At 42.2% G+C, this 12,043-nt stretch overlaps 1 protein-coding gene across 1 annotated transcript in view; it reads left to right on the top strand.

The window, feature by feature from the left end:
- Positions 1 to 9,480, top strand: part of elp4 (elongator acetyltransferase complex subunit 4) — a 53,459-nt gene extending 43,979 nt beyond the window's left edge. Inside the window, exon 10 of the mRNA XM_085167354.1 lies at positions 8,614 to 9,480. Coding sequence (XP_085023480.1) covers positions 8,614 to 8,742 — 129 coding nt within the window. The 3' untranslated portion in view covers positions 8,743 to 9,480. The remainder of the gene's footprint in view (positions 1 to 8,613) is intronic.
- Positions 9,481 to 12,043: the final 2,563 nt, after the last annotated feature.

Here is a 12,043-nt window from a genome sequence, read left to right as displayed (position 1 = left end):
CTTATATTGAAGCTCCCAAGATGGACAGTCGAATAGAATGGTAACAATTCTAGATGCTCCCCAATGGCAGAGTTCAGGCTGATTGCCTGTAGGCTGATGTGGAGTGAATGGCCTTAGAGGCTCTAGGCTGGTCTATGTGTGGCCCGGCTGGTCCAAGTCAGCAGTAATGACTGGCTTTGGCCAGCATGCCTGTTAGTGTGAATGGGGTTACTCTGGGCAACACCTTTTCAGCTGGGTCCTATGAAGTCCCCAGTATGGTGGTCTTTGTCCACACAAGGGCTGTCCTCTCAGCAAAAAGGGCTTCTTTTTTGTGAGGACTATCAACTGGTGATGGATTATACCCACCCTTCTTTATTCATCCGGGCAGAGTAACAGAGAAAGATGCGAGCGAGCATGTATGTCTTAGGTATACGCAGATATGTATGTAATGTCACACTCAGCATAAAAAGCATTACATGTGTAAATGTATAGTTTTCTTTGGTGAACCTGACGTGATCCCCACAGTTTGTTTTTCGTCAGATTCTCTTTTCCTGAATTTTTTTCTTCCTCCTTAGCTTCAACCATCTTTTGCTAAATCTTAGTTGTTTAACTGCTGCTTGGCTCCAAAAGATTTAGCAGGTGAACTTCATGGCAGAAACCTGCAATTGGAGAGACTGTTTGGCCCCAGTGTAAAGAATTGGCCCATAATTCTTATACACAGCTGTGCCTTTGTTTACAGTGTATATGCTGCCATTTTCAGTTGCAGACACGCTTAACCAGAGTGCTGGTGTCATGTGCATCTCATGGCTTACATTACACAGCAATGCTATGTGCAATATGTTAGTAAGAGAGGTAAGAGCAGGTTAAGTTTATAAACTTGTAGTTTTAATAACGTGCAGCACTGAAGACATTTTAAATGGCCGATGATATATTGTTGTGTTCTCCTTTTATTTTGATTTTGCCTTCAGTTCTGGTCTTTTTCTTGCACACTAGACTTTGTCTGTGAGAGTCATTACTCCACACCCCTCCCGAAGGGTCAGCCACTTACCCAGGCTGACACAGTAACCTCCAGACGACCTTTCACTTTGCCAAATGTTATGCCTGTAAAGTGCGTGAACTCTTATCACAGTAAATGATGAAAGAAAGAACAAGACTTGTTAGTGGGAGCTAAAGCCAGGTTTAGGTAACCCTAGATGTACAATTCTGCTTTGTGCACTCATGTTGTAAGTACCTCTGTGTGACACATGCATAGGAAAGTAGCCGTGCGTGTCTGTCTGTCTGTTTTTGTACACAAGTGTGCGCACTTGTAGACTGAGTGCAGCACCAAAAAATACATGAATAATAGATGACAAAATATCTGTGGAAATGTTCTAGGTTTTATTTTATTTTATTTTTTTCAAATTTGTATTTATTTATTTTTTGGGTTACTGAAACAGTGACAGACGATTTCGTGAAAGGGTAGTAGAGTTTTTGAAGTAACGAGCGCTTCATAAAACATGCAGCTTTAGTGCATATCGAATCTACTGTTAGTGAGATTTAGCATTGTTAGCTGGATAGTTTTGCTGTCTTCGGAAAGAGTCTATTCTTTCCTAGTATTTATGCAAAGCTATGATGACTGGTGCTTCCTCCAAACTCACCCTGAGGTGAGACGTGAATTGTTTCAGTGCTCCAATCACCTCTGCAAGTAAAAAAAATCTAAATCTCAATTATTTCTTTACATTGTTACTTCTGTTATTCTTCTGATTTAAAATATAAACAGATTTCATATACACTTGCACCCGACTTCATTGGGTAGAAGTCCTCATCTCATCTTTTTGAACACAAATATTTAATGAGTCAATCATATGGCACCAACTCAATGCATTTACACATAAGAACAGGATCAAAACAACCTAATGAAGTTTAAGGGACATTGAGTGTGATATAGTATTTGCTGCCTGACTTGCTGGTCTGAGTTTTTCAGAAACTGCTGATCCACTGGGATTTTTCCACACAACCTCTCTAGAGTTTACAGAAAATGGTCCAACCCCCCCGAAAATATCTATTGAGTAGCAGTTCTCTGCCATAGGTCAGAGGACTGACTCCCTTGAGCTGGTAAGAATACAGAAGTAAACCAAATAATCATTCAGAAGAGCATCTCTGAGCACACCACTTATCGAACCCTGAAGCAGATGGGCCACAGCAGCGAGAGACCTCACTGGGTATCATTCCTGGCAGCTAAGAACTGAAACTGAGGCTACAATTTGCATGAGCACACCTCAGAAGAAAATCATCTCCTGGTCTGATGAGTCTTGATTTCTGCTGTGACATTCGGATGAGAATTTGGCCTAAACACAAGATCATGGATCTGTTTTGCCTTGTATCACAATTCATGCTGTTGGAGGAGGTTTAATGGTGTGGGAGAGATTTTTTGACTCACTTTGAGCCGCTTAGTACCGATTGCAGATCATTTAAATGCAGAGCATAACTGAGTATTGTGTCCATCTCTGTATCACCACAGTATACCCATCTTCTAGTGTCTGCTTCCAGCAGGTATTTCTTGAATATGACAATTAGTTCACTGTAGTCAAATGGCCTCCACAGTCACCAGATGTCAATCCAGCAGAGCACCAGCTGTGTAGTGCTGCCATGTCATTATTCACCAAAGTCTCTCAGAAATGTTTCCAGCACCTTTCTGAATCTCTGCCACAAAGAATTAAGGTAGTCATGATGGTAAACGGATTCAGCTAGCTAGGTGTACCTAACAAAGTGGCCGGTGTGTGCATATTGGAAGTAAAATTTAAAGTAAACTTGATTTGTAGCCCCCCAAAAAACAGGGAGAAATGATACACTTCACCTGTAAACACCAATAGTTGGTAAATCATTGTCAGCTTAAATCTTACTGTTATAGCTCTGCTTTTCTTTGTTTTTTTTTCTTACTAAATCATTCTAAATTCCCAAAAGTGTGATTGTTAAAGCAGGACATTAGACAACCTGCTCTTACTAAAGTTGCCAGTGAGGTTTTAGCTTGAGGATGCCAATATCAGAGTCACAGTTTGAGGGGTAAAATGTGTGTTTGAAGGATGGAGGGCACAAGAGATCCCCCAGATATGCTGTCATAACCCATGCAACCGCACTTTTTGCTATGGGCCTATTGGTAGTGAAAGCAGCACTTAGATATGTTTGTACTCTTCGCCCTCTATCCTTCTCCCTTTCTCCCCAGGCACCATGTCACTCCAGGGGAAATCCAGCACTCTCTGGCTATGCCCAAGTTCATAACACCAACTAACCCCCCTCTTTTCACTATCCACCATCACAAGGGTCAATGTGCCCTCACCCTACAATGCCCACGGTCTTTACCAACACTGCCCTCCAAAGAGAAACAAAACTGAACTGAAAAGAAACAAAATGGCCCCACGCCGCTTCTCCTGTCAAAGCTCTTGACAGGCCCAAGCGGAGGACCCCAGAGGAGGGTTTAGTTGAAGATGATGACGACAGATATAACAAGTTGTTGTGTTACAGCACAGTTACACTTTGGCCCTTGTTTGTCCATTTAGTTATTCAGAATCATCACAGAGCTAACTGATTCCCATGCATGTCATGTTTAGTAACATGACAGATACAATCAAATGCTGCTTTTTATCAGTCTGTGGAGCGTGAAGGGTAAGTGAGGAGTTAGCTATTCAAGAGAACAAGAATAAACATTCCATTAGGTATTAAAAACAACTTGAAATATTGTCAGCTAATCAATTTCCTGTTTGGACATGCTCGCTTTTAATGAAATTCAGTCAGTTATTAGTCCCTTCCCCTTTTTCCAGTGTTAGGGAATATAATTACATTCAAAATGCTTACTCATCCTTCTGCCTGCCTGCTGCCTACTCTGTCAGATGCATTAGGCCATGAAGCGGAATAGATGAGGAGCCTGTGTCTGTATCTGTCTATCTGTCAGTCCTCCTGACTGTCTGTATGCCTGACTTTTAGATTATCCCGGATCAGACAGCAGGTGACATGGTGAGCAGGTGACCATCACCCAATTACCAAAGAGAAACTTGAGAAAGCTCCAGTGTAGTTTGCGTTTGTTTCTTTCTTCTCTTGTCTCCTGAAAAAGGAAAAGGAAAAAGCTTTATCAGGTAGTATGCAACTTAACAAGCAAGAAAATGCATCCGTCCTTTCATGCGTATTTTTTGCTAGTATTCAAATGACGCTGAAGGTTAAATATACTACAATAAACCATGTTATTACCAAAAAGAATGCAGAATAAAATCCCAAATATTCTAAAAGTGATTAATAATGTCAAATTAATTTTACAAAATAAAAGGATGAGAACAAATTTTTACTTAAAAATTTCAAAGTCTAAAGGAGAAAGACTTTGCTAGTCAACAGGTCATTCTTAGGGCAAGGCCAGGGATTGTGTTACGCTCTTTGTTACCACAAAAGAAGAGAAAGGTAGAGCTTCTTCTCAGCTTTTGTTAGGTGCAGGGGGGCTAGAATTTCCAAAGTGATTGGCATAAAGGATTTATGCCGGGTTGTTTCTGCATTTTTTTTTCTGGGAAGGTGGCGGAAGTATTCTCCGAAATTGCCAGGGTAAATGTGCTCATAGTTGTCGAATAGAAAGGTTCATCACCTCATTATGTGGGTTTTTGGTGTGTTAAAGCCAATACTAGTTCCTATAGATACAGCAAATGATTTCCCACACAATGCTGTGAAACTTTAGAGTTGCGAGGGATTACAGCGCTGGCAGGCGATTTACCTTGGTTTAGTCACTGAACAGATCAGCAAGTCTACCAGTTTCAGGCGTGAAACAGTCTGCTGCCATTTTGACCCTTGGCTGGTTGTAGAAATGGGGCTGGAAATGGAAGACATTGACCTGGTGTCACGGACAGATGTACACATTAGTTTACAGTGGCTGCACTGCAGCTGTGCCGCTCAAGTAAATGGAATTGGCAAAAGGTATCACCTCTAATGTGACCGCAGTCTATGAATACTGGACCTAGAGCTATATATTAAAAATACATTTTGTCGAATTGTTCTGCATTAATAAAATGACCCAAGCTTATCTTATTGGTAACAGCATGTACCCAGATTTCAGTCACTTTTTTCCCCCTGCGATTGTAATGACTTCAATGTAGAGAAGCAATTTTCAGCTTTATGTAATTTCAGTGAAATCACCGATTTTACAAAATGCTGTCAGCATTACAGCACTGATTGATTAAGTAGGTGTTTATGGTAAATATCTTGTCACTTCCTTAAACATATTCCTGTGCCAGCTAATCTGATTGGAACAGCCAGACCGGTCATCATGTGTTCTAACAAGGTGTTGGGTTTCCCATCGTCCTAAGCTGTACAGTGACACGGGCCATTTGAAAGTGTGGCTAAAACTCTATGGAAGAAATGACTCGTTAAATTAGCACCTAATACTCCAGTCATTAGCAAGCCGTTACCACCACTGGAATGCCTTTGATGGCGCTGCTTTGTGTGAGTAGGTCCCTTGTAAGCTCCACTTGGAAAAATCTCTCCATTTAGATGTTGGAATATTACACAACTGCTTTGCATTGTAACGCACACAACCAAAACAAAAGAAGATGCCCAAAACAGTGATTTAGTGTGTTCTCTGACCCTTAAACGACTGACGTCATATCCACAAATAAAACTACAGAGAGTGGAAATGACCGGGCAGCATAAAACGCCGTATTCTCTGAGAAACAGGTCTTTCGGGTCTTTGGTAAGCTGAAGGGAATTGTCCATTGTGGGGTGATATTAGTAACCCTCTTAGGCAAAGCTAGTCTGTGGGCCGACCCCGAGGGCTCATTTCAAGTGCTTAGCGCTCGTTTGGAGCTTTGTCACCCCTCGCCCTGTTGCCAGCATGGCCCCATCCCCTCTGGCTGTGGTGGCGGAGCTGTACCACAGACCTTTACCCCTGCCCACCACCAGGGAGGGAACACTGACATCACAGCTCTAAGACACACACTCACGCACACACACACACACATTGACTAACATTGTAGCACACATCCAATTTCACATTGCCCCCCTCCACCACTGCACCACAGCCAATGGTCTATTTTCCCGCCGTCCACTCCCTTCCAACACCCACCCCCCACCCCTCGCCCCTTTCTTATGTTTTTCCTCTTCCTCCACCCTCGCGAAGGTTGCCAGGCAGCAAAGAAAGACTTCTCACACACATACACCCCACTATGCCTCTGAGGGTTATCCGGATGTCCTTGTTTACATCATGGAGTGTGCAGGTCGTAGGGAAGCAGATTCAGAGCCTCCCTGACTATGTCTCTCGAAGTCCTACACTGACCTCCATTCATTTGTTGTCAGTGTGAAATGCTCAGGGCAGTAATGCATTTGCTGCAAACATTGCTACAATAATCTACTGTACTTACAATGCTTTTAAAATATTTGGTGTAAATTTCAAAGATAAATTCAAAATTTTTGAAAATAATTTGATTGTCTTCATGCATTTAGCTATGGTTAGGATTACTTCATTTGGTATAGAAGAACGTTTTTTGGCCCTGATAACAGTTATCAGCTCTTATATTGGCTGTCAGTGATGTGTGTGGTGATTGCTGGCTGTTACTAGGCTGTCTTTTCCCTGTGTGTCAAACCAATCGATTGGTTTGTTTGCTCCTCCCTCCCACTTTGATGTTACCATTGATTGTTCTCATCTGCCCCTGAACTCAAAGGTTAGAGGAGCTGAGCTGCACTTCTGAATTGCTTTGACCTTCGCTCTGCACATGCTCAGTGGGTTTACAGAGCCCAGAGCCAAACAGACATGGTGTAGGCAGGCCCGTGGGTGCGTGACAGCCAGACAACGGTGTGATGTCTTTTTTTCCCCTTTAACTCACCCACTGAGGATGATGTATATGTGATTGATTTTTCTCCTACCTCTCTCTCTAACATGTTTCCGCTGCAGTGCGCTAAGCAGGACTGAGTCCAGGCTTGATCAATGCATTGTTTTTCTTTTTCAATCACACTCGAGTGAGCTGAAGACACGAAAGGTTACACAGGTGAGGTTTGGCAGGGTATGGAAGCAAAGCAGCGCTTCTGGAGGCCCCCTCAAGGCCGGTGTATGAGTTTGCCTGGGATGTTTGTGTGTGCGTGCGTGCATGTGTGTGGAAAAAAAAAGGAGTGAAAGAAAGACTAACATGCAGAGAGAAGTTGAACAGATTCATGTTTTTCTAACAACTTCATCTTCTGGTCTCACCAGTCTTAGTTCATGCTTATTATGTGCCTCATGTTTGTTCTTCACTGGGAATCATTTTCCTTGCCTCTATGTAACCTTAGCTTTACCATCTCACATTAAATTACAGGTCCTTCACAAGTGTCTCAGTTCTCACCTTCCCTTAGATAATCTGCAGGAAGACTACTCTTCTTTCCTCTGTTTGCCTCACAAATGGTTTTCTGAAACACACACAAAGGCAATATGCTCAACAACTTGAGCTGTCGGCCACAGGAGCAGGAAGAGAAGGCTTCATATCAGACACGAAGATCAGTCATTTAAAACACACTCAGGTGTTTCAGCACTCTAAAAAAATAAAGGCTGGAAGTCATCTACCCTGAAGGGGTAAAGAGTGCGGCGTTGTTCTGATTATCTCTAAGTAATGACGCTCTTAAACCCCGTACCCAAACACCTAGTCATTAGGAAAAAGATAAGTATCTGTGGGAGTGGAAGGGCTCTGCTAATGCTGGATGTCTGGAGGGGAAGGACGTGGCGGGCAGGGAAGGTTTACAGGGTTGAGGTGGGCTAGGTGTGGGAGTGCAGGCTTTGGCCAGTGGGTTTCAGATGTCATGGCAGATTCTTTCAGGGGGAAATTATAGGGTTTAACTTCTCTTGTACCCAGAATGGCAGTATTCTGATTTAACTTCCTCAATAGACACTTGGGCAACAAGCCACTCAGCACCATTGTCAGGGCCACACTTGACTCCGGAGATACTTCACCTCCTCTCACACTCTCAACAGCTCTTCAAGACTTTGTTCATAGAGGGCCGCCGACAGCCTTTCATGGCAGATCTGGAGAAAGCAGAGCAGGCAGTGTGAAACCCCTCTTAAGCTTTATAGCAGTAAGCATGTTGGTGTTTGGGGGGTTTACACGAGTGGCCCTCATTAACCTCTTAGCGTCTTTGTGCTTTGAGTTAGCACAGGGTTGCTCTGTAGATAAGCTTTACTGTAAAAGACTGTCTTGTAGACTGAGCACAATTTGTGTTACAGTAAAGCAGTCAGCGCTGCTGCACTGATGCAAACGCATCCATCCAGATTTTCCGGGCACAGTTGTGTTGGAACACACATTTTCTCTTACTTCATAAATGAGTGATTTTGTGTCCCATTCACAATTCTCCAAAACAACCCTAACACACACACACACACACACACACACCACACACACACACATACATATATTCCCTTTGAGGTGTAACAGACCTAAAGCTCTCTGAAGCATTTAGCAACACGCTGGCAGGTTTACTCCATGCTGCCAGTGCTGAGGGGAGTGCTGAAGCATCTAATGCAATTTCAACCCAACATGGCTCTCTGCGAATAAGCATCACTGAAGAGTAACATCTACTGTATGCTGATCCACTGCAGAGCTTTCTTCTTGCACTGACGCTCTGCCCCCTCCCTCTGTCCCTCTTCTCTCTCTTTGATTTGTGCAGAGACTGCATTTGCCTCCAGACTTGTCTGAGACAGTGAGTCGTGTGAGCAGGGGGGAGTTGGCAGGAGCAGCCACGGTGGCGTCAGCCTGTGGCTCCAGCACTTCCGGCAACAAACACCTGGACTTCTAGAGCTCCCACACAGTCGCTATAGGCAACCAACACCTGGAATGCTGCGGCGTTGTCCTCTTCACTGCGGCGACCAGGTTGTTCCCTTGCCCACGTAATGTCAACATCTATAACCCTGCCAGCCATTACCACCTGCCAACTGACACAGCCAGGGGTGAAGATCTAAACATCCACAGTACCTCTTCTCATAACCGACACATTTCATCCTATATTTCACAGCTTTTCTTTTATTTACACATAGTCTACATGATTTTTGTTTTGTTTTTTTCCTGACTCTGAAAGCTGATATTCACACATTCCACGCTGTCATTACGGACTCATTTCACTTTTGTTGCTAGCAAACTTTTTTCTGTTTTTTCCTGCAAGCTGCAGAAACATAGAAACACTGTGTTGTTTTGAAATGTATTGTAAAGGTAAATGGCTGGTAAGGTGATGATTACTTAACCTAAATAAAATACAAGCTGGGTGTTTTTTTCAGGTTTGGTACATTTTCTAAGTTCTTTGTTGTTTTCTCTGCCTCTAGAGAATATGTTTACAAGCAAAGTGCAGCCGTTATTTTTTTTTAACCTTTCTTTACAGACACAGTCGAAGTAAATATTGAATAATTTAACTAATCCCTGGGCCTCTGTCGACTCACTCCAGTTTACAAAAGTCTATAAATACAGTTTATTTTGCAGGTTGATCTAATTTTCTTATGTAAAAGTAAATAATAAACAATAAATATACAGAACATGGCACACACTATATTGTCAGTTTTTACTTTACTGCAGTTCAACGCCAACTCTGAGGAGAAAATAGACTGTGAGACTGGGAGTGACTGATCTCTGGTTTGCCTGACTGGTTTCAGGTTTGGATAGGGATGCCTCCATCTGACCCTGAGACTGTGCCTGTGAGTGATGTATACCTCCAGTAAGCAGAGCAGAGCAGGAATGTGGGCAGAGGGTAGGAGAGCTGAATTTGGGTGCAGGCTTCACACCTCATCAGGCATGTTTGCTGGATGAGCTGCTTTGCCATGACAAGCCCAAAAGAACAAATTAGGTCAAACGGTGACATGGAGAAACACAGGAGAAGAAAAAATCAGCATGAAAAATTAAATGTTTCATTTTTATTTTCCTCAGTCTGCTGTTGATGCCAGTTTGAATATTTTTGCTCGTAAAAACTGGCAGTATTGGTAACCATCTGCAACACTTGTCGGGAGAGGGTAGTGTTACCTGACGGATTCATACATGAGTGGAGTGCTCTTGTATCAGGTGTATTTTATGAGCAAGAACGAGTTTTCGTACGCAGGTCACTTACGAATGTGAATGAAAAATAAAAACACATTTTTTTTAAAGTTATTGTTGCTGATGACATATTCAGGGTACAAATTAAAGGTAGATTAAAATAGAACAGACTCATTTTGACACGTGTTTATGTTCCCGTTTTACTAGCATGCAAGTTTGTTGTTTTTTTTGTTTTACATTATTTAGCCCAAGTTTCTATGTCAGCATGCTGATTCACATTCTGTCTACTCGGTTCAGAAGCACTTGAGCTGATTTTTTTTTAATTTATAAAATGTTTTGAATCAAATTTAGAATTTAGCATATGACTTATCATAGAGCGGATTTGTCAGCGTCCTCCCACAATGCAGCGGCTTATGATTAGCCAAGTGTTTGCCTGTTTTGTCACCTTTCTTCTGATTGATTCAGTTTTGTTGCTCAAAATGCAATGCACCTTTATTTCTAGGTATGTTACCAGTCTGTAAATGACTGTTATGTGAATGAAATCCGTATTACTGTCACAGATGAACATTCGATGCTGTAGGTATATTATGCAGCTCTTCCTGAAGTAGTGTGGAGATTGCACATCTATATATTTCTTAGCTAAAGCCAACTATTTGAATACAGTTGCTTTTACTTGGGTTTTATGGATTGTATTCTATCACATACTATTAAAGATGTAAAAAGTAGGGTGTTTTCTTAACCACATTCAATATCTTTTTTCTGCATTAACTATTTCTCTGAGAAGTTTAGTGTAAAAGCAGATTCCCCTTCAAATGTGTTGTTGTGTGTTGATTTTAGAGATGAGAACCAATTAAGCCATACTTGTCAAAAGCATCTTACTCAAAGCTTATACTACTCTTTATTTGTATTCATAATGATGAGGGAGGCATGACTTCATGTTTGCTTCAAGCACACGCTCACGCTGAGACGCTAAGTAGCCGGGCGTCAGCGTTTGTTCACTTGCTGTGGGAATTCAGATTCAGATTTCTCCAGGTCAGAATTATTGTGTCTCATTAAAAATCATATCAAAAAGTTCTCTGCAACTTTTACAGAAACTTCTATTGCCTGACTTTGTTCCACACAAGAATTACATTTAAACCATTTCATCCCGAAGCTGTGTATTATTTAGACTTCCACTAATTGCAGTCTTTCTTGCATTTTGAATCTCTCTGTAATTATTAATGTTCCTCTTCCGTCTTGCCGCAGTCATCGAGTCTGCTCCGTCTTCCCCTCCTCGTGCTCCCGAAACAGACTTCCTCCATTTGTGTGATAAACTGGATTAAATGAACAGAGAAATTGCTTTAGTCCAAGAAAAAAAAATCCTCTTAAAAATCTGATTAACCTCCAATCCTGCAAACTTCTAACTGAACTATTTAATATCGAGTGAGACATCTACAGGAAGTTGATCAATTTAGCAGGATGTTCGGAGCTGGTACATGCTGAGTGAATCTTACCTGACCTCACTCTCTCATGGATAACTTTTCCTTTTAGATGGTTACTCTCTCTCTCTCTCTCTCCCCCCTCCATACCCCTTTAAATCCATACACATACACACACAACCCCCCCACCCCCTACTGAGGCAGCAAGTGAAGCAAAATAACTCACTCTGCCACACAATCGCTCCTCCACCTCGCTCTAGGCACTGACTGCTTTATTTCATGACTTTTTTTTACCCCTTTCTCTTCACTGCTCCCTCCTTTTCCTCATTGGTCCCGTCATCGGTCCTGTATTTTTTTTTTCTTTTTCCATACCATCGTAACTCTACTAAAACAAGAGCAAGGGACGTTGAATTGCTTGACCTTTCTCATTGTGTGGTCTGTGTCGACTTGGTTCGGCCCCACACATCAGAAATGTGTTTTTTTTATTTTGGACGCCTTTGTTGGGAAGGAATCGAACATGTTACGTTCACCACAAGCTGTCGCACTGGCACCGGCCCGTGTTAGAGTTGTTCACTTTTGCAGCAACGATGCAAAAAAAAAAAAAAAGAGTTTCTCCTTGCTCAGTAAAAGCTGACACAGCATTAACCAGGCAAAAAGGCTTTC

This window comes from Neolamprologus multifasciatus, chromosome 1, assembly GCF_963576455.1.
Source record: "Neolamprologus multifasciatus chromosome 1, fNeoMul1.2, whole genome shotgun sequence".
In the NCBI taxonomy this organism is placed as follows: Eukaryota; Metazoa; Chordata; class Actinopteri; order Cichliformes; family Cichlidae; genus Neolamprologus; species Neolamprologus multifasciatus.
The sequence above is the reverse complement of the archived record's forward strand: the minus strand, read 5'-3'. Positions and strand labels throughout refer to the sequence as shown.